At 35.8% G+C, this 24,443-nt stretch overlaps 1 protein-coding gene across 2 annotated transcripts in view; it reads right to left on the bottom strand.

Annotated features, from left to right (window-relative positions):
• FARS2 (phenylalanyl-tRNA synthetase 2, mitochondrial) overlaps nucleotides 1–24,443 on the bottom strand; it is a 736,489-nt gene that overhangs the window by 461,340 nt on the left and 250,706 nt on the right. For both annotated transcript variants that reach the window (XM_001378268.4, XM_007488013.3), the window contains one exon: nucleotides 14,392–14,523. In XM_001378268.4, coding sequence (XP_001378305.1) covers nucleotides 14,392–14,523 — 132 coding nt within the window. The remainder of the gene's footprint in view (nucleotides 1–14,391; nucleotides 14,524–24,443) is intronic.

Here is a 24,443-nt window from a genome sequence, read left to right as displayed (position 1 = left end):
AAGAGCAACCAACAAATTGAAAATGGAAGAAAAAAGTCTGAGAAAGTAGCACAAGGGCTTCAATAACAACTTGGACAAACATACAAAACTAGTGATGTGTATCTGGGAAACTGAAGATCTGAGGGACATATATTTCTTGAGATTATCTCCTCACTACTTGCCTTGATGCTTTCAATTGTTTCCTAATTGGCATCTCTTCCTCAAATATTTCACCATTCCAGGCCAGCCCCTGGCACACACTGCTGTAAAAGAGATTTTCCTCAAGCTCAATAAGACCAGTGGCTCCTATTGACTCTAGGATCAAATATAAATTTCTCTATTTAGCTTTTTAAATAGCAACAACCTGGCTCTAACCTATCTGTCCTCACTGGACACTACTCCCCTTCTCATGTTTAAGGATATAGCAAAATTTACCTACTTTCTGTTCCTCACATACCACACCGATATTCCATCTCAGAGCCTTTCCCTGGCCATTCCCCATGCTTGGAATACACTCTCTGCTCACCTCAGTTTCAGAGAATATACTTTTATTCCTTCAAGACCCAATTCAAACATCACCTTTTGTATCAATATTTTCTTAATCCTTCTTCCAAAATATCTAGTATTTAATAGTTTTGAATTTTGTTTCCAGTTCTTTGTAATGACCCCCCCCCCAAAAAAAAAAAAACATTACTATGATTACTTTGGTGTTTCTTTTGGTCTTTGACCTCCTTTGTGTGAAAGGAATTCTTTGTTCTCTTTGTCTATTCTGAGTTTACACTTGTGAAAGGGAATCCTTTTTTCCCTTTGTCGATTTTGAATTAACAGTAACTTAAGTACCCCTACTTAGTACCTCCCTAGATTGTGAAGACAGGATTAACTCTCCTTTTTCTACTTTAGAATCAAATCAACAAAAGTTCGAACACACTACTTAGAGCTATGTGGAAGAGCTCTCCATCCTTTCAACTCAATCAACCAGGAAAAGAGAATTCACACCTCAATCAACCAGGAATCTCTGAACCCTTTTAATGAGTATTCACCTCTCCAGATGGTGAAAAGTGGTTCCCACAAACACTGCCTTCTGGGCAGTGCTGGGCAATTTGGAAGCTGTGATTGGAAGGGGCAAGGAGTCCCTATAAAAGGCCCTGAATTTCTGAGGATAGGGAAGACAACTTCAAGAAGAAGGTCAGCTCAAGGAAGAAAGTCGGCCTCAGGAATCACCTTCAGCCCAAGTCATTGGAGGGAGGGAACTTGGGTGAGTAGATAACTGGCTTTCCTTTCATGTCTTCTGGAGAGTTTAATTCAGGTTGAAGGTCAACAAGTCCTGGCTGAGTCAAGTGCCAGAGTAATACTTAGTTTGATAGGCTAATGTATTCTCTAACCTTTTGTATTTCTCTGCTTTCATTCTTTCCACCTATTTTGTAAATAAAAGCTATTAAAGTCATTTCAACTTTGAGCTATAATACATTGAATCAGCAACCACAATTATCATTTGTAATTTTCATATATTTTAGTCAAAACATTAAAATTTAATACTTATATTTGGGCATAGGCATAGTAGGGAGATCTCTGAATAAAGGAGATGATACTCTGTTTACTGAATAACACTGCTCATGAAAAACATAGTGAGTCCATAATAATGAGATCTTGAGTATCATTTGACTATTTAATTGGTGGATGATTAGGAGCAATACAAAAGATAGGAGAAATCCTCATGGTTATTCTAGCAGGATTCTTCTCATGTGCTTCCTCCCATAATAGGAAACGCCATTATCTGGTTGACCACAAAATTGACTGTTAAAGTTACTAGATTGCTGAAAGAATAACAAAATGTAAAGTACTAATTGGGACTGATAGCATGAAGATAACACTACAAGACTAGGTAATTTTGAATAAAGTTCTCTTAAGGATCAAAGTGATTGAACAGATATAAGCTTAGTTAAATTTATGAGGTCAGTCTTTATGAAGAAGAATCTAGTAAAACACTGTCAGTCTATGGAAAGTCCCTAAAGAAGCCCTTCTCTCGTCCTTCTATGGTAAGCTTTTCCAGTCCTTGAATAAAATGCACATCAGCTTTATAATGATGTTCTGAGCAGCTGGTTAACTTTTTCACATAGTAATGGAATACATATTTGTAAGGCCAAGTAGAAAGTGAAAGACAAATGATTCATCAACAACAAAATGTTCACATTCCTGCCATGGAAAAATCAGGAGTGCCAAAAATATCTAAGTACACTATAATTTGAAAAAAAACTAGAGGACTCAGGAAAGGATAGGAGCTCAGAGGAGAAACACTCTTTCCCCAGCTCTGGCTTAGAAGAATGTTTCTGTTTGAAGACTAGGCAGCATGGAGACTCTCTGTTTCTCTTTCTCTACCTATCCAGAAGTTTCAATCTGCCCCTCTAACAGCAGCCTGATGGAATGGGACTCCAAAGCAGATAGAAAAGGAGGTGGTAAATAAAAATATGGCAGACCAGGAAGTTCAATAAAGAACTCAAATTATAAAAGGTCAGACATAGTCCATGAAAATGTAGGCAGAGAATTAAAATCAGAAATTTCCAAGGTTTTATAAGGTCTTCATCAAGACTAATACTCAGTTTGAACCAAGGAATATCATAATAAGAAGAAAATTTTAAAAAGTGTTTATGGATTTTTAAAAAGAAAACTATACTAGGCACAAGAGAAAAATACAAGGATAGGACCTTCACTTGTCATAGCCAGGAAGATAATGATAAATGAGGGAGACAAAGCAGAACTATACACCTCTAATTTTGTTGTTGTTTTTTCTACCAATGAGACCTATTTTTGCTTTGGGAAGAGTAGAACAAAGTGCCTATCAGGAAAATAAAGCCCAAGATAAGCAAAGAGATAGTAAGAACACACTTAATTGCCTTCAATGAGGTTGAGTTAACTGGTTCAGACCAGCAAAATCTCAGGCAAAAGAAAGATCCTGTAACTTGTAAATATGACTGCTAACCTGGTCCCAATAGTAACTGAGGAATCACAGTAAATATATATAGTTTCAGACCAGAATTGTATAAATGTTCCATTAAAGACAAAAAGATAGAAGGTAGATGTTTGAAGCTATAAAATAATTAGGTTGACATTAAATCATAAAAATTTTTTAGAATAAACTAATAAAGAACTGTTAGTGAGCACTTAGAAAGGAAGAAGGTTATGGGTAGGAGTTATCAAGGGTTCATAAAAAAAAAAAACCACATGTAAGACTAACCTTATTTTCTTTTATAACTGAATTATTAAACCAGTACATCAGGAGAATTCCATTGGCATGGTATATTTGGATTTCAGCAATACATCTAACAAAGGCAGAAGTTTAAACACTGTAAAAAATAGATATGCCATAATCTCTGAGTTTTTATTCACAATTAGTATGACATGGGAAATATACACTAGATGTATCTCTTAATTATCTTAGGGTAAAAAAAAATACTTGCACTTATAGGCAACTAGTAAGTTTTTTTAGAATAAGTATTTTTACACAGATACACATAAAAACCATACCTTGAATGAGGCAGCAAAAAGGTTCAAGTGGTAGCAATTATATGGACAAAGAAAGGGGGTCATCATAGAGGAATCATAGAGGAAAATGGTTATACTATACTTCTGGTCTCTCTAGGATGTAAATCAAGTTGTTTAACAATAATATTGTGTAGTTAGAGTCTCCAGACGGATTGTCAAATTACATTGCCTATTCAGAAGAATGCAAGTATTAAAATTCATTTGGGGCCAGGAGAAAATACACTATAGGAGGTGAGATCAAATCTTTCAGAACCCTTAGGAGGCTAAGAGTAGATTTTGGAATGGCTTTAAGTATTCAGTTTCAAAAGCTCTTCTTCTCAAAAATCCAATAACATCATCAGGAGTTCAGACTACTAATATGAAATACAGTAAAAGGGAGATTGTATCAGTATGACTGGGCAACTAATACACACTTGGATTAGCAAAAAAAAATAACTTCCTATTATATAAAGAGACTTAAACCTACTCCAGAAAAACACATGTAAACCATATTTTGGCATATGCTAAACAGTCATTTATTTGAATGACACATCCTGGCATTTTGCCAACAGGCAATGTAGGATCTATAAGTGAGAAGCTGTAGTAGTAGTAGTTGTTGTTGTTGTTGTTGTTTAAATGAAAGGTATTAGACGAGTCCAAGTTGATTATAAAACATTCAAAGTCTGCCAAATCAAGAGATTAACCAATAAACATTAAAAATGCTTTTTGTGCACCTGGAATTGTGCTCAGCACTAAAGATTCAAGTACAAAGAATAAAATCATCTCTACAGGCTGGGAACTTACATTCTAAAGAGAAAATTTCAGAGTACAACATTCAGATTCAACACTAGGGTGAAATAAGGCACTTGTGATTCACTAAACAGTTCACAGAAGGTTTATTTTGCTTAGTATAACAAGGGTAAGTAACCAGAATACAATCTCTCCCAATCTCCATATGGAAATATGTTTGGTCATCAGTGCAGGATATGATGAAGGACATGGTGACACACACGGTTTTCAGAAATCCACCAAGTCTGAAAGGCCCTGACCACTGATGTCTGGAATTTTTAGGACTTTAAGTGACTAGGAAACTGCTTGAGGGAACTCAGGATCAATTAAGTCCTAGGAACAGTTCTATCTCTTTTTAGGGAAATGAATTCCTTAAAGATAAGGGATACAGGAAGAATCTGGATTCTCCATGCTTGAGTAGGGAGAAAGAAGCTATTTCAGAGAAATATAAATATAGAGGTATGTATGTATGTATCTTCAGATATACAAACATACATACAAAGTGTTATATTTTGCTGGGGGCCATCAGTCCACGATGCCTTGACAGAATCATAGCTGGGGAGACTGCAGAGTGGTCCTTGGCGAGATGTGACTGCCCACTCTATCCCCCTTGCATGACTTCTTTCATCAATGCCCCTTACCTATGAATTGACATGATTATTATTCTCCGTAGTCTCAAAAGAAATAATGCAAGAGCAAAACACCTGTACCTTAATTCTCCTAAACATCACCAAAAGACCAGACCCTCAAACCCAATCCCTAAAAGACTATCATGGGTTAACTTTTACTTAGGTACATAATTCCCAGCAAAACCGCAGTTACAGGCCAAGCCAAAAACTTTCCCACATACAGAAGCCTCTTCTCATGAAGTCAGCACACAAATCAATCATTGAGGCCCAAGAGATAAGTACAAGTACATCAAGCTTCAGTATGCCTCAGTGACTCGACTACACAAATCAGTAACTCCCTAGAAGCCACCAGTCTAAATTTGAATTGTGTTCCCAGACCCCTCAGCCTCCATGATGTGATTGTTGAATTGTCTTCTAAGAACTGCTGATTAATTATTCCATTTTATTAGAAGCAATCCGTAGTTTTCCTTGATTGTTTGTAAGCTCAAAACTTCTCACAGGGTAATGAGAAAATCAAGCCACCTGTGACAGAAATCATTTATCTTGTGGGCGACCTTTATTCTGTCTGTAATCACAATACAAGAATATAGGATGTTAATCAAGTGATTTGTTAAAAGTTGATGTATCACTTTTCCAATTATCTCTCTTTGATTTTGTGTATATGCGTGCCGAGAGAATGGGTATAAAAATAAAGATCAGACATCAGGAAAGTGGAGCAACTGAGATGCAAAGCAGTCCCATGGCCGTAATGATTAAGCTGTCTTCTGTTTGTTATTTATTTTGTTTTATTTATTTTGACTGATCGTTCGCCACCAGTCAGGAACCCTGGAGTTGGGAGTGGGGCTGGACCCTGACTGCGGCAATCAAGGACTTTCATTGGGAAGGAGAGGAAAGATATAGGACAATAGCTTGAGAGGATGGTAAAGTTTTTGTTTTGGCGTTTGCCTTATGAGAAAGACGTGGACATATTTAAAGGAATGAATAGAGAGAGGGGTTGGATATTGGGGGTGAGAGAAGAGAAAATGATGGAAGGTACGATCTATTTGTTAGAGGACACATGATGACTGACCTCTTTGTCAGAAAGTAAAAGAAAAGGAGAAGAGAGTGGGAGATGATGCCACAGGGTTTTGAAATGAAAAGATGAGGAATGTAGGGAGCTTGTGGCAAATTGCCTCAATTTCCTTGGTTCAGCATGAGATGAGATCCTTAACTGAGAGGGAAGAGAGAAAGTATGAGTTTTGAAGAAGGAAGGTAAGGTTTATAGTTTTTCTGGGGAGAAATAAACAATCAAATAAAGAATACAATGACTGAGTTGCTGCAATGAAAGCCTAGTTGACATGGGCTAGATTAACAAATTTATAATGTACTCAGCATGCATTCAGCAGCTTGTGAGTAGGAGCGGAGGAGATGAATGGTGGGAGTATATCCAAAGCAGAAGTTTAGCAAGAGATGAGCAGCAAGATTTTAGAGCACATGAACACATCTAGTTGTTCTACCCTCTGAATTTATTTAATTCTAATGAAAGAAACCTGTGGAAATAATAGTATCATCATCCTGAAAGTAAGATCCCTGAACTTCTCAAATCAAAAGCGGCAGAAGAGACGTACAAAGACAAATAAAGTTGCAAAGATAATCTCTGTATTTTTTTTTTCATCTTGCCTAGCAAAGCGTGCATAGTAGAAAAAGTTGTTGAGTAAATAAACAAACCATAAATGGATAATAATTAAATAGGATAGTAGACTAACTGTTCTATGCCCACCATGTATTCTTAGTTCATACAAAGGCAGTGGGGTACAGTGCTAAGAGCAGCAAATAAGGAGTCTGAAGACATGGGCTTCCACCCCAAGTACCTTCTAGCTTTAGGTCTGTGAGGACTATGCTCTACTTCTGACATAATCTAACCAATTCCCAGTCAAAAGTTTGAGTTGTGCAGCCCAAATCTAAGAGGGAATTTTCCCCATCATTTTGTTTTTTTATTCCCACCTTCCAATGTAGATCTCTTCTCCCTTTCCATTCTTATTCTTCCAAGGATTATCAAAATATATTAGAACCATTCCAAGATCCTCTCTCTAATTATACTCTCTCTATGACCCCTGGTGATAATAGAGTTCTGAGGAGACACATATGTCATCTTCCCACGTAAGAATCTAAATAGTTTTTCATTTTAATTCCTTGTTCATATTGACTTTTTTATTGACTATGTTTGGATGTCAGAGTTTCTACTTTGCTCTTTTCTCTGAAATGTTTGGAATTCTTTTATTTAGTTTCATTAAAAGTCCACTTTCCCTTCAGTTAGAGTGGATTAAATTTTTTTGATAATTCTTCTTGGTTGTAAGTGTATATCTTTTGCCTTCTGGAATATCATTTCCCAAGATCTCATTCATAATTGTGTCTAGTAAATCTTGTGTGATTCTGATTGTGGTTCCTTGCACTTGAATCCTTTCTCTCTGGCTTCTTTCAGTATTTATTCTCTGACCAGGAAATTCTAAGATTTGGCAGTTCTAAGAGATTTAAAGAGTTTTCTTTATAATTTCTTGAAGTATGATTTCTAGGCCTTTTTTTTTTGGTCAAATGTTTCAGGCAATTCAACGATTCTTAAATATTCTAATAAATACATAGGACCATATTTGAATTCTGGCTTTCCCGGCTCCAGCAAAGGCTCTACTGTGCTGCCTAATTATTTGCCCAGTCATTAAAAGTATTCCAAAAAAAAAAAAAAGAATGCTATAGAGTAATTCTTCAAATTTAATGTTTCCCATAGGTTAATAATATTTCATTAAACATGAAGAATTACAAGATACATGGAATACCTGCATGAACTGATGCAAAGTGAAACACACAGAAACAAGAAAACAATATACCAATGACAAAAACAATGAAAAAAGGAAAATAAAGGAGAGAGCAATAGAGGGGAGAAGTCAGGGAGAGAAAAAATAAGAAAGGGGGAAAGGAAAGGAAGGGAAGGGAAGAGGGGGAAAAACAGAAAAGAGAGAGGGGAAGGGAGGAAGGAAGGAAAAGGAGAAAAGAAAAAGAGAAGAAAAGGAAGGAAGGAAGGAAGGAAGGAAGGAAGGAAGGAAGGAAGGAAGGAAGGAAGGAAGGAAGGAAGGAAGGAAGGAAGGAAGGAAGGAAGGAAGGAAGGAAGGAAGGAAGGAAGGAAGGAAGGAAGGAAGGAAGGAAGGAAGGAAGGAAGGAAGGAAGGAAGGAAGGAAGGAGGAAGAAAGGAAGGATAACCCCTGCCATCTGGTAAATAAATCTGTGGTCAAAACCTGTGCTTCAGATGATTTAAAGAGCATGTTTTAAAAGTATACACATGTATCTACATGTATGTATATAATATTATATATAATATAGTTTGATAATGTAATAAACACCTATGGGAAAGTTGTGAGTGATATTACTTTTCACTGTCAAACATAAATTATTCCTTTAACTACCTGAATTTCATATAAATTAGAAAAAAAATTCAAAAAATCTATCTGGCATCCTAATCATGAAACCAAATAAAATGTAAAACAGTCACTAATGTCTTGACCTGTTTTGTCCAAGCAACCAAGCCTTAAAACAACATTTGCTTGTCCATAAATTTCCAGTCGTTAATTATTTTAACTGAACTTTCCTCTGAAAAGTATAAAATAAAAAAATTCATAAACCATTCTTTTGAAAAAAAGTTATACTTGGCATCCTTTTTTAGTGGGTGGAACTAAAATGAACATGAGGTCTACCCTCTCTGTTCAGGTAAATGAATATACAGTCAAATAACTGGTCAAGTAGTTAAAAACAAACAAAAAGAGGTTCTTGAGAGGGAAATTCCATAAAAAGAATCATAACAGACATTTTAAAAGACTATTTCTGGATCACCAGATAGGCTTCTGACTTTACTCTTTAATAACAAATTTGGAGAAAAAACACTCCATCCCATTTCCATTGACATAATACTATTATAAAGCAGATCAAAATCTTAAAACAAACTAACACAAACCACATTCCCTTAAAGATTCAATTCAAGCCATGAGAAGATTGATCTCATCATGTATATTAAAGGCTTTCTGTTTTAACTATGAGTGAGTTGACCCCGTTGTCTGAGAAAATGTCTTCTGTCAAGGAGATTTTTCAGTCATTTTCAGTCCTGATCAACCCTCCCTGACCCCATTTGGGGTTTTCTTAACAAAAAAACTTTCCATTTCCTTTGTCTGCTCATTTTACAGATGAGCAAACTGATGTAAAGAAGGTTTGGGGGAAATTTTTCTATTTATAACTCCAGAAAGCTACTTGAGTATAGAAGAAGTAACAATGGATAGAGAGAATCAGGAGACCTGAGTTCAAGTCCTATATCTAGTGTGATCCCTTTGGCGAAATCACGTAATCCCTACACATCTCAATTTCCTTGACTATAAGATTAGGGAATTGATGAGGAAAATCTCCATGGTCTCTTCCAGCTGAAAGGATCCATAAAACTGTCACCCTAAATGAATCCATTGGGAAAGGTCTGAATTTTTTCAACATCACAATCAAAAGATCTTCACAAAGAACAAGAAACCTCTCTTTGCAACATTCCAGCTATCATCTACTTCAAAATTAATGAAACAAATAGGGCAAAAAGTGGTGAAAAGAGTAAAGTAAGGAATGAAAAGAAATAATATTCTGTGGGAATGTAGACTACTTCTGGGTCACAAGATAGCACTATGACTTGGTTCTTTAAAAATTATTTAGGGCAAAAAAGACAGTATGCCATTTCCATTCACATGATACAGTTAGAAAGCATATCAAACTCTCAAGACAAACAAGATGTGCACCACCTTTTCCCTTAAAGATCAAAGTCAAACCACAAGAAGAAATGAGCAAAACTCCTTCATTTTACATACACATGCAAAATATTTATACTCTGCAAGAAATGAGAATAGAAATGTCATGTCTTTAAATTAGAAGTATAATTTCATGTTTTTATTCAAAAGATAATATACCCAAAATGATCAAATGTGTAGTCCCTACCTGCTAGTGCATCTCCCACAGACATCATCCTGTATATACTTATATATTATATGTTATACATATTTTTATATGAATCCATGCTGCTGCCTCTGAAGGATATAAGCTCCTCTATGGAGTGGGCTCTTTCATTTTTGTCTTTGTATCCCCAGTATTTGGCTTAATTCCTGGTACGTAGTAGGAGTTTGACAAGTGCACGTTGGCTGTTTTATTATCATAAAACAGGTTATCTATTCTACCCTTAGCTTCATGACACTAAAAGTTGACATAAAACCATTAAATGTTACTCTTTGGATCTCGTCATTTAACCAAATCCAAATCCATGCAATTGGCTCATAATTACCCATCTTGCCCACAAAGTTAGTATAAGGTACTATATCAAATACTTTGCTGAAGAAAACTCTGAATACAACATTTCTTTAATCTATCATTCAAATAATTTTGTTGGTGTGTTGATTTATTTTTGTTTCTATCCCATGATTTCATTCAATAGAGGAATTCTACATATGGAAAGACCCTCCATTGATGCTAATCAACATGATCTAGAACTGTCTGGAGAGCTGCTTCAGTCATACATAAATTAGGTGGTATGCCTTAATTGTGGGCATACCTCAAAGTTCTCTTCTTCTAAGTCCTCTTCTTTTTTCTGTCTCTGTGATTTAATCAGCTCCTATGGATTCAAATATCATCACTATGCAATTAACTCCCACACCTAAAGTGTGTGCCTATGGTATGAACCTACACAGTTCATCTGCAACAGGAGTTAGACTCAAACACTCAGAATGTGAGAAAGAAAAAAAGAGAGAAAAAGAGACAGAGAGAGAGAGAGAGAGAGAGAGAGAGAGAGAGAGAGGGAGGGAGGGAGGGAGGGAGAGAGAGATTAAAGAAATAAAAAGAAGCTCTATTAGTCAATTTAGTCAGTTCTGATCCCTGATAATATTTCTGATGAATAGCTTGGTGAAAGAAAGGAATGGAACTATTTCAAAAATAGTTTGAAGTATTAATATTGTATATCAATTATGCTGGCTTCCACGGGCTTTGGAAGTCTAAATAGGACAAACTGGACAGTTATTGAAAACAAACTTATACTTAAATGACTATAGTGCATATTGAATGGCTAAAGGCCAAAATATGGATTCCATACATAGAATTTTTTCAGGGGCTTTGTCATAATAACTGCAACTTAAAAATCAGAACCTCCACAATTTATGCATGTCTTCTTTTAATTCTTTTCTTCTATTCCTCTGCTTGCTCTTTCATGCCATGAACAAGTTTTACCTTCTCAAATCTCCACCTTCCTCTAAGTTATCATCCCTGTCCCATCACCCCCCCTCTCAAAGTTATTATTTTACATTGTCAGTTTTCAATTTCTTCATTTTTTCCCCAAGAATTCATGACAGGATTGATTTAATAGGAGGACAGCAGAGCCTCATTAGTGTGCAATCATGTCTTGGAAACTTGTTTCAGATAACTAAATTCTACCAATTACTGACCGAATAAACCTGATAAAAAAACCATCAAGAATATTGGAAAACGTACTTTTGTAGCTATGCTAGTCTGGTTCAGGATTTCAAGGGGCAGATATAGGACCTCCCATTCAGTGGATCTAATTACTGGGTTGATTAAATAATATACAAACTTTATGGACACATTCACTAATACAAAAAGGGTAAAAAAGACCTGACCTTCTGGTCCCTTTCTTTTTCTAGCCAGGAAAAATGAAACTATTTCCAGAAGCTAGATTCTACTTAGGCAAAAATCACATACTATCTCTTCCCTACACCACTCTCTGTACAGGCTCAAAGAAGCATGCAGAAGTTATTCCCATCATTTCTAACATCTCTTTGGGAAAGGTGTTGAGACTGGCTTCTAATTCAAATGTTTTCAACTGTTAACCTATGCTTTGGTGCTTTATCTAAGATCCATTTCTGGAACATTATTTTGCTTTGGGTGAAATATTGATATGAAAAAAAAAAGTACTGGACTTATAATCAGAAGTCCAAAGGAAGTCCAGGCTTTCTACTGACTACCTGCATGACCCTAGGCAAGTCATTTAATTTCTTTACTCTTCAATTTTTACAGCAGTTCTTGCATATTCCACACCCTAACTGTGGGCAAATCTCAGGGCTATGTTCTAAGCCATCTTCTTTTTTCTATTTCCTGTTTCTTTGTAATTTTATCATCTTCCAAAGACTCAGATATCATCTCTACCTGATTGACTCCAAGTCTATAGATCCAGCTCTAGGTTCTCTTCTGAACTCTAGTATTGCATAACTAACTATTTATTTGGAATATATTTGGTATATTTGGTACATGGGCACATGTTGTCTTCCCCATTAGAAAGTAAACTTCCTTAAGGGCAGAACCTATTTTACTTTTGTCATTAGCTACTCAATGCTTGGCATAGATTAGCAGTTTATTGATTGATTGATTGATTGATTGATGTGTAAAATGAAGCAATAATGCCAGCTGGTCTCTAAAGTTCCTTCCAAGACTAAATCCAATAATCCTAAAATGCCTGTATTTTTTACCTCTACTTTATTGCTGATTGGAGAATGTGAGCCCTATTCATATTTCCAAACTATGACATAGCTAAACCAGTCTCTCAAGAGGAAATGCTCCAGCTTTATTTTTTAGCAAACTCTGAGGAGGGGAGTGGGAAAGTCCTGCTGATTTTAATGTAAATGAAGGTGGCTTAATATCAATTCCTAGAAGGCAAGGAATTTGGAATTGGAGCTGTTTTCTTGGCCACTAGATAATAGGAAAATCCATTTTCAGATATAATTAGTACATGTTGTCAGTAACCTTAAGTTCAGTGACCAATATTGGTTTCAGAAAGTGGATGATGAAATAATTCTCCTTTCTTCTATGAAGGAAGAATAGAGTTGAAAGGAAGGGAACCACATGGAATGTGGCATAAGCAAGCAGGCCTGATCTATGTACCAGTAGTTTTTTTTTTTTATCCATCTTTAATCTGTTAAAAGTGTTAGTGGTAGGAATGATTACAATGAAACAACGCATTAAATATATTAATAATTTTTAAAAAATAAAAATAAGCAAATGAACTCATGCTCCCTCTGACATATATACTTATTAATGACTTTGCTTTTGTTTATTCATCTGAGAGTTCTGACCAAGCTGTCTTTTTTTTTTTAAACGGATTGATACTTTATTTTTTAACATTACCTTCATTTTAAAATATCTCCTTTTCCCCTACTCCTCCATCTGGTCAATGCTTATAATAAAGAATAAAAAGGGAGGGAGAATGAAGCAATTCAATAAAACCAACCCACACAAATATCAAGTCAAAGGGTATATGCAGTGTTCCGCACTCATGGACCCCCAAGTCTTTAAAGGAGAAAGCAAGTTTTCATCTCTTCTCTTGAAGATTTTTTGCAGGAATCCAATTACAAACTAAAATGCAAATTTTTAAAAGAATATCTACAAGCTTATTATCACAATTTGATATAGCACTGGTAAAGATCCACCAACATGGGCTGTACTACACCCCAGTATACTTGGGTATGCATATTCAACTCTGATATGAATCATGAATAGTTCAGAAGACTTAGCTAATACAAACTACAATGAAATGGATATCTTCATTTATTCTGTATTTTGACAAAATTGTATGTATTTTTGTAGTTACCACTTAATTATTTCATGCATTTGCTTTTGTAGAACAAATTCCTGCCTTGGAAGCTCTCTGGACAAAATCTCTCCCATAAGTATAATAAAACCATTCAAGCCTATGACACATGCAGCTATAGAGATAACTTTGTTAAATAATCTGTTCATTAAAGATGCCATTGGACAAGTTCACCTAACCTATTTCCTAGCATCATGGAACATTCCAAGTCCAAAAAACAAAAGGAATTCCCTATTGATTGTGATGGACATTCTCTGGTGATGTTACTAATTAATTACCTGGAGCCTGAGAACACTATAAAGTCTCAACACTGAAATTCATAGCAAATCTAACTAAGCATTGAGAGGAAACAGCAGCTGAAAAATACATCTTGAGGTGCAATGCCAACATGCAGCTGTGCCATTGCACTATGACTTGGCAACCAGCTAAGTTCAGCACTGAGTAACAGAGTGATCCTGCAGGCTTTTATCTAGGAAACTGTACATGGCTTTCAAGGATCCAAACTGTCCAGTGTCACAAAAGAATGCTTCTTTAGCACCGATAATCTCCAGGTATACTGTGTGGTTGTGGTTCATAGAACACTACAATCATAGAAGAAGCAAAATTACAAAACACCCAAAAGTGCAAGGGTGGACATAAGTATTCTCTGAGCATTTTATGGATGATGATTTGTGTGCAACAAGCAGCAAAAATATATAATCCAGGATGAGAAAAGGAAGTGGGACAGGCATGTTGTGAGAATGAGAGAACTCAGATGGGTTGAAAGGATCCTTTGGGTAAGATTTATGGGGAAATATAGACAAAAACTGCTGAGGAAGCACTGAAGTACTGAGTAAGTACCTGAATTGACTAGCTGTTGCTCCATGATCCCACAGCCCAGCACTTCAATCCATTCTCCTTGAAAGTTGATCTCCATCTCAAAAGACGGATGAGTGAAAGGGAAGTAGCAGTCCACCCATCTAATCTCCAGACCTGCAACAAATATTTCAAATAAATAAATAGTGGGTGTTAAAAGGCTTCCCACTCCCTCCATGTGGATCAAGCTTGCCCTTCAGCTAATGACACCAATTACTGTATTCTGAGGAAAATAAATAGCAAACAACCTAATTTGCAATACTTTACTGTGAGGTAATAAATCTTTAAACTTGTGGGGAAAATGACCATGTCTTTTCTAATATGAAAAACACTTTGTGCAATTCCAGCACCCTCTGAAACCAAATCAATCACTTGTCAAATTTCTGCAACCACCTGGCAGAGGAGAAAAAATAAAGCAAGATCATGGGAAAGCAGGTAATTCTGTTATTTTCTGTAAGTGGATATGACTAACAACTCCTCAGAGAATAGGAAGGGGGAGAGGCTTATTTCTTCAATGTGTTGTCTTTCACTTTTAGTCAACATCTCTATAACCCATTAAAGAAAAATGAACATTTTTCTTTTCTTTCTTTCATTTTCACACAATAAAAAAAGTTTTGTTTTAATAAATTTAATTTTTTCCAATTACATGTAGTAACAATTTTAACATTCACTTTCTAAAAATTTGAGTTCTGAATTCTCTCTCCCCCTCCGTTAAACAGTAATGTGCAATCATGCAAAACTATTGAAAACTTTTTTTTTTAATTTCCATCTGAACATTCCAGTGCTATTAGAATGGATCTCTTCTTTACTTCAAACATATATTAATGATTAATGCCAGGTTTAGATTTCTCTAATTTCTCTAAGTCAGAATATTTACATCCATATTCTTGTCCTTTTTAAACAAAAGGAAAAGGTGGTGGGAGGAAATACAAACAACTATATTTTATCATAATGGTACCATATAAAATAAAATAATGATCTACCAAATTAAAGCTATGCAATAAAAACAAATAGCTACTAGCATTTCTATAGTATTTTAAAGTTTGTAAAGTGCTTTACAAATACCATCTCATTAAATCTCACAACAAACCCAGGAGGTATTTAATATTATTAGCATCATTTTGGAAAAGGAACCAGAGGTAGTGTGAATTTTAAAACTTGCCTAGGATAATACAGACAGTAAGCTTCTAATGCTGGATTTGAACTCAATTCACACCCTCAGAAACTCTATCAGCCAGGATGAGTATTCACCTCTCCAGAAGGTGAATTTTAGAAAATTAATACCCTTGATGACAACTTAACCTTCAGAAGGTGAGAACTTAAGCTTCAGAGAGTGACTTCCCCCTAGGCAGTGCTAGACAATTTGGAAACTAGCCCCTGTGAAAAGGGACAGGGACAAAACATCATCATAAAAGCAAGCCCCAAACTCCCTCAGAGAAGATTGTCTTTGAGAAGAGTCTGAAGAGATTGTTTTCTGGAGATAGTCTTCTGACTGGGGAGACTCTTCAAGGGAGATTCACTGGCCACTTGGATCATGGGCTTGAAGCTTGACTTCAACTTAGACTCTGACTCCTAGACTACTTCATTGGGTGAGTTAAAGGCTGACTTCTTTCCTAGTTTACTAAGAGACTACCTTCTATCTTGGAAGAGGCTAAGTGGTTAATCACCACCAGCCTTCCTGGTTGGAGAGCTAATTAATCTCTGCCAGGATTAAGATAGGATAGATAGCTTTTCTATCCCCTTCACATTTCTCTACCTAATTGTTTCCTCTCTATTTTGTAAATAAATTTCTTACTCGAGATATAATGAATATTGGTGACCACATAGTTTCATAAAATTATTGTCCAACCATTAAATTTAACCCTTACAAAGTAGATGTCTATTTTACAGATGAGGCAAACACTGACTTAACTGAATTATCCAAGGTGACAGTCATTATGTAGAAGCTGGATTGGAATTCTAGTTATCCTAACTCCAGACCCAGTGCTTTATCCACTGTGAAATCTAGCTTCCTAGATCTATTATATCAATGGGGTTAGTGAGCACTTCCCAATCTCTCAGACCCTCCAATAGAGAGGCATTGTTGCATGACATAGTTCTTTCTCATTACCTGAAAATAGAAGTTTGAAATTCTTGGTTAAGAGAGGAGAGAGTTACTTAATGGAAGGAGATCATCTCTAAGGTCTCTTCCAGGCATAAAAATACATCCCCTGGCTCCAAAACTCATATAACCTTTCCTTCTGAGTCATAGCAAGTAAGTGTCACAAACCACTTTAACAGCTGTGCACTCCTGAAAGACCAGATTTCCAGAGACAATGTTGGGCATACAAGTATGTATGCTCTCCCAAGGCAGGAACTGTATCCAGTTAATTTCCTTTGCATAGCACCTATAACAGTTCATTGAGCTCTAGACACTTAGCTACTATTTAATCATAATGTTAATGAAAAATACATTAAAATAGGAATAAAGGGCAAGCTCACATGGCATATATTCATTTAATAGAATGTTACACATACATTTAAGCATGGATTCAACTTAAGGATCTGGGAAACTCATTCACATGTACATCATACTGTACTACTACTGGCTAGAGCCAAAGTGGTTCCAAAAATAAGGATGCCTTGAAGGTGTTACAGTGTTAATTAACACAATAAGAAAAGCCTGTACTTAATGGGTACTTCCTGATTAAAATCAGTGAGTTAATAAGGTTTACTAAGCCTTTACTGAGAGTATTAAACTAAACTATGAGCTTACATTAAAAAACATAAAACCAGTAATGTCTATATACTGCATAATATACCTTTGAGACATTCTGCATTTTGGTGCTTATAAACTATTTCTTGTATTCTGTTTTCAATAGAATTATGTAGAAGGTGAGAAGTACTCTAACAGATTTGGGGGGGACCCAGAGTTTTTTCCCTTCAATTTGTCTTATGCAAAAAGGGTTTGTTTTGACTTTTATAAAAGAATAAATGTTATTTCTTACAAAATTAATTAATAAAGTGTTTTAAGGTATTCAAATATTACCACTGGGTCCTTACCCCATTCCTATAATTTGGTGTATGGTAAAGGCTTTGTACAATGGATCTCTGATTGTCTTTCTTCTCACCTGTTCAGATTCCTCCACCTTTTGCTACAGAAGAAAATTGTTCTACGTTTAGAAATACTCACACAAAACCAAGAAATAAACTTACAAACGAAGGGACGGAGAAATTTGTCTCAATTCAGGCAAACCTTCAATGTTCAAAAGGCCATGACAGTGATAAAAATGAAGAATGGAGAAAAGCAGAAACTGCTGATAGTGAGAGCTCAGAAAATAAGATTGATTAGACTAAGATCCAGGTAGCGGAAGTCATATTCAGTGAATTTCAGCTTTGTTTTTCTCCTTTGCTTTCATCTGCTGTTTTTTGAAAGATAAGTGCTTTCTACATCAGCCTGACATGCAGGCCACAAAACAAATAACTTTGGTTTCTCTCTAATGTGATGGTCTCCCCCCCCCCATACTCATCTTTTGCCTATTTCTCATAAATTGACAAAAATTTTAAAATGTAAAACTACTCAAAGTTGAGCAGTATGATCTACTTTTAGCAACAATTTAATTGGTACATTACTATTTTCTAAACATATTGTGTTTCAGTTTTACATATTAAACATAGCTATTTGGGAGCAAATTAGGTTCTATTTATGAGGCTAACTCCACAAAAATCAAACTATAAAGCCTCTGATCTGGGCTGGAACTCTTAAAAAGATATGGAAATGACCACTGGATACCAGAAAAAGATGACTGAATACATTTCCTTATTGGAACACACTATAGGTGCTCATAAACACACTTAGAATGACTAATTCTTTCAAGGCTAATATGAAGTTAGGATATAAAAGGAGGGGTCAGAGACCAAAAACAGAAAGAAATTAATGAATCTGTCAGTCAAACACATTTATCAAGTTTTAACCATATGGCTGGCACTAGGCTAAGCCCTGAGAATACAAAGAGAAGAAGTAGAGCAAAGCGCCACGGAGATCTAATTCCAAAGGGGAAATCGCAGTGTCAATAACTGCATCCTAACTATAAAGATAGAAATGACAAGATTTGGACTTCCGGGTAAGCGTGGCTGCAGTCTAGACACGGGGTAATACTCGAACATTACTCTCAGTGAAATTAATTCTGAGAGGGAAGAACATCTAGATCCATTGGGATCTTGAAGTCTATCTTATACTACAGGGTAAGGAGGAAGGGAAAACTAAGGTGGGTAGGGGTTGGGGAATACAAAAAAGGAAGGGGAGGAGAGGGGGGAGGGAACTTAACAGACTCTAAAAAAACAAGAAGGAACAAAAAGGGAGGGGCTAGAAAGGGAAGTATATTAAGGGAGGGGATTAGGGAGATTGATTAAAAGTAAACAACTGGATTAAAAGGATATAGCAAAAGAAGAAAGGACAGAACTAGGGGAAGATATCAAAATGCTAGGGAATTCAAAAGTGGCAATCATAACTTTGAACCCGGTTCAAACGCACCCATAAAGTAGTTGAAAAGGAGACTGGATATGTTGTCTACAAGAAACAAACCTGAGGTGGATAGATACTCACAAGGTCAGAAATAAAGGTTGAAATAAAACCTATTGGGCCTCAACTGATAGAAAGAAGGCAGGAGTTGCAATCATGAAATCTGACAATGCCAAAGTAAAAATAGACCATATTAAAAGGGATAGGGAAGGTAAATACATCCTGATAAAAGGGAGTATAGATAATGAGGAAATATCACTAATCAACATGTATGCACGAAATGGTATAGCATCTAAATTTCTAATGGAGAAACTAGTAGAATTGAAGGAAGAAATAGATAGCAAAACTATACTAGTGTGAGATCTGAACCTACCACTATCAAATTTAGATAAATCAAATCAAAAAATAAGAAGAGGTAAAAGAGGCAAATGAAATCTTAGAAAAATTAGAGTTAATAGATACATGGGGAAAAATAAATGGGGACAAAAAGGAATACACCTTCCTTTCAGCAACACATGGTACATTCACAAAGATTGACCATATAATAGGCCATAAAAACATGGTATACAAATGCAAAAATAATAAATACAACCTTCTCAGATCATAAGGCAATAAAAATAATGATCAGTAAGGATACATGGAGAGCCAAATCAAAAATTAATTGGAAATTAAATAACATGACTCTCCAAAACCGATTAGTCAAAGAACAAATCATAGAAACAATTAATAACTTCATTGAAGAAAATGACAATGATGAGACATCCTTTCAAACTCTCTGGGATGCAGCCAAAGCAGTACTCAGGGGAAAATTGGTATCCTTGATTTCATATATTAACAAATTAGGGAGGGCAGAGGCCAATGAATTGGACAGGCAAATCAAAAAAAAATTGAAAGTAAACAAATTAAAAACCTCCAGAAGAAAACCAAATTAGAGATCCTAAAAATTAAGGGAGAAATTAATGAAATTAAAAGTGATAGAACTATTGAACTAATAAATAAGACTAGAAGCTGGTACTTTGAAAAAAAACAAACAAAATAGACAAATATTGGTCAATCTAATAAAAAAGAGGAAATAAGAAAATCAAATTAACAGTATCATGGATGGAAAGGGAGAACTCACCTCCAATGAAGAGGAAATTAAGGCAATCATTAAAAACTATTATGCACAATTATATGGCAACAAATATGGCAACCTAGGTGACATGGATGATTACTTACAAAAATATAAATTCCTAGACTAACAGAGGGAAAAAATATATTACCTAAACAACCCCATATCAGAAAAAGAAATTGAACAGGCCATCAAAGAACTCCCAAAGAAAAAATCTCTAGGGCCTGATGGATTCACAAGTGAATTCTATCAAAATTCAAAGAACAGTTAATCCCAATACTATACAAACTATTTGATATAATAAGGAAAGAGGAAGTTCAACCATATTCCTTTTATGACACAAATATGGTACTGAAAAACAGGTTAAAAATGGAGAAAGAAAACTGCAGACCAATTTCCCTAATGAACATAGATGCAAAAATCTGAAATAGGATACTAGCAAAAAGACTCCACCAAGTGATCAGGAGGGTTATTCACTATGATCAGGTAGGATTTATACCAAGAATGCAAGGATGGTTCAATATTAGGAAAACCATCCACATAATGGACCATATCAACAAGCAAACCAACAAAAATCACATGATTATCTCAATAGACACAGAAAAAGCCTTTGACAAAATACAACAATCATTCCTATTGAAAACAATAGAAAGTATAGGAATAGAAGGGTCTTTCCTAAAAATGATAAACAGTATCTATCTAAAACCATCAGCCAACATCATCTGCAATGGGGATAAACTATGCATTTAGATGCATTCTCAATAAGATCAGGAGTGAAACAACAATGCCCATTATCACCTCTATTGTTTAACATTGCACTTGAAACACTAGCAGTATCAATTAGAGAAGAAAAAGAAACTGAAGGTATAAAAATTGGCAATGAGGAGACCAAGCTATCACTCTTTATGGATGATATGATGGTCTACTTAAAGAATCCTAGAGATTTAACTAAAAAGCTAGTTGAAATTATCAACAACTTAAGCAAAGTTGCATGATACAAAATAAACCCACATACATCATCAGCATTTCTATATATCTCCAACACATCTCAGAAGCAGGAATTAGAAAGAGAAATTCCATTCAGAATCACCCTAGACAATATAAAATACTTGGGAATCTATCTGCCGAGACAAACACAGGAACTATATGAACACAAGTACAAAACACTTTCCATACAACTAAAACTAGAACTGAGCAATTGGGAAAAAAATTAACTGCTCATGGGTAGGATGAGCTAACATAATAAAAATGACCATCCTACCCAAATTAATTTACTTATTTAGTGCCATACCCATTGAACTTCCAAAAAACCTTTTCACTGAATTAGAAAAAAACATAAGAAAGTTCATTTGGAAGAACAAAAGATCAAGGATATCCAAGAAAATAATGAAAAAAAATGCAAAGGAAGGTGGACTTGTAGTCCCAAATCTCAAACTATACTATAAAGCAGTGGTCCTCAAAACAATTTTGTACTGGCTAAGAGAAAGAAAGGAGGATCAGTAGAATAGACTTGGGATAAGTGACCTCAGCAAGACAGTATATGACAAGACCAAAGATTCCAGCTTTGGTTACAAAAATCCACTATTTGATAAAAATTGCTGGGAAAATGGAAAGACAATGTGGGAGAGATTAGGTTTGGATCAACACCTCACACCCTACACCAAGATAAACTCAGAATGGGTGAATGACTTGAACATAAAGAAGGAAACTACAAGTAAATTATGTGAACACAGAAGAGTATACATATAAGACCTTTGGGAAGGGAAAGATTTTAAAACCAAGTAAGACTTAGAAAGAGTCACAAAATGTAAAATAAATAATTTTGACTACATCAAATTAAAAAGTTTTTGTACAAACAAAACCAATGTAACCAAAATCAGAAGGGAAATAACAAACTGGGAAACAATCTTCATAACAAAACCTCTGACAAAGTTCTAATTACTCAAATTTACAAGGAGCTAAATCAATTGTACAAAAAATCAAGCCATTCTCCAATTGATAAATGGGCAAGGGACATGAATAGGCAGTTTTCAGTTAAAGAAATCAAAACTATTAATAAGCACATGAAAAAGTACTATAAATCTCTGATAATCAGAGAGAAGCAAATCAAAACAACTCATAGGTATCACCTCACACCTAGCAGATTGGCTAACATGACAGCTATGGAAAGTAATGAATGCTGGAGGGGATGTGGCAAAGTTGGGACATTAATGAATTGCTGGTAGAGTCGTGAATTGATCCAACCTTTCTGGAGGGCTATTTGGAACTATGCCCAAAGGGCGCTAAAAGACTGCCTACCTTATGACCTAGTCATAGAAAGAGATAACAAGGAAAAAGTGATGTACAAAAAATTCATAGCTTCTCTCTTTGTGGTGGAAAAAATTAGAAAATGAGAGGATGCCCTTCAGTTGGGAAAAGTCTGATCAATTTGTGGTATATGTTGGTGATGGAATAGTATTGTGCTCAAAGGAATAATAAAGTGGAGGAATTCCATGGGAACTGGAACAACCTCCTGGAATTGATGCAAAGTGAGAGAAGCAGAACCAGGAGAACATTGTACACAGAGACTGATACACTGTGGTAATTGAACGTAATGGACTTCTCCATTAGTGGCAATGCAATGTCCCTGAACAAACTGGAGGGATCTATGAGAAAAAAACAATACACACCTGCAGAGGAAAAAGTGTGGGAGTAAAAACACTGAAGAAAAGCAACTACTTGACTACAGGGGTCGAGGGGATATGATTGGGGATGTAGACTCTAAATGAACATCTTAGTACAAATACCAACAATATGGAAATTAATTCTGATCAAGGACACATGTAATAACCATTGGAATTATGCGTTGACTATGGGAGGGGTGGTCGGAGAGGAGGGAGGAAAAGAAAATGATTTTTGTATCCAAGGGATAATGTTTGAAATTGACCAAATAAAATAATATTTAAAATCTAAAAAGAAAGAAAGAAAGAAAGAAAGAAATGACAAGATTTGGCAACAGATGGGACATGCACTGAGAGTAAAAGAGGAGGTTCTAGGTTGTGAGCTGCCTTGGCCACCACACTCCCTCAGTCTTCTCATCATCCTCTCAGCTCCCTTTGCCCCAGGCCTCAGCAAACCTTCTCATCCTGGAAAATTCTTCCAGCCATGAAGTCTTTTCCTCTCATGGCTGCTTCCTCTTAGATCTCCACGTGAGGGAAGGGCCATCAGGGCAGCCTTGTTTCTATCATCCTTCCTCCCTGGGTTCTATTCCTGACTCTCCAGGCTGCACACCATATTTACCCTCCACTCTGCTCTCCATTGTGGCTTCCTTTTAGATGTTGTCTTCCTCCATTGGACTGTGAATTCCTCAAGGGTAGGGACTGTCATTTTGCTTCTATTTGTATCCTGAGTGCTTAGCATATCTCCTGGCACATAGTTAGCACTTAATAAATGCTCATTGGCTTCATTTGACTAGAAGATGAGAGGTCAGCTCTCTACCATTCCTCTGTGCTTCCCTTTCAATGGAATAGCAAAGATAAGAGTGGCCCTATAACTCTGGAGGACTAAGTAGATCCCTTGGGGAAGTAGATAGAGTTATCTTCACTTAAAGTTTCTAAAAAGCCTTTTTAATTTTGAATTTTTTATGAGAATAAAAAAAAGGACAAGTGAGTGTGTATGAGAGATTAGTTTGAGTGTCTTGCCTGGGTACTGAAGACCCTGATGTCTCTAAGTCAAGGCAAAATGGACCAAATTTTGGAATTCATAAGGAAATCCCAGGTAGGAGCATATCCAAAGAATGACTTCTGGCAAGTTCTTTAGAATGAACCCAACTGGTGGCAGCAAGGTGGCTCAGTAGATTGAGAACTAGGACTAGTGATGGGAGATCCTGGGTTCAAATTTGACCTCAGACACTTCCTAGCTGTATGATACTGGGCCAAGTCACTTGACCCCCATTGCCTACCCTTTGCCATGCTTCTGCCTTGGAACCAATACACAGTATTGATAATGAGATAAGAGGGTAAGGGTTTTAAAAATTAAAATTAAAAAAAAAAAGAATGAACCCAATTCATCTAAATCTAGAGCTTGAGACATTAGGCCACAAGTTACATAATATGTATTTTGTCATCCCAAACTAAAAATGACTCTAACTCTTCAAAGGGTATTTTTAAAATCAAGTATTTCACAAATCTTGAATTTCCCTCAAACTGATTTTTTTTTCACCTGACATTTGTACCCACCACACTTCCTCCCATTGCCAATTCCATGGCCTACATTTTCTAGAAATTTTGCATCTCTAGTCTGAAAAAAAAAGCTTCACATGATTTCTAGAGACTAACTGGCTAATTTTTATGAATTAAAAGAATAGCCAGAGCAGCTTTTTAGAAATTATGAACCCAAGGGTGAGATCCCTAGGAATCCTCCCCCAAATGAAAATGAACTGTGTGG

The sequence above is a fragment of the Monodelphis domestica genome, chromosome 3 (genome assembly GCF_027887165.1).
Source record: "Monodelphis domestica isolate mMonDom1 chromosome 3, mMonDom1.pri, whole genome shotgun sequence".
NCBI lineage: Eukaryota > Metazoa > Chordata > Mammalia > Didelphimorphia > Didelphidae > Monodelphis > Monodelphis domestica.
This window is presented reverse-complemented; position numbering and strand designations above follow the sequence as displayed.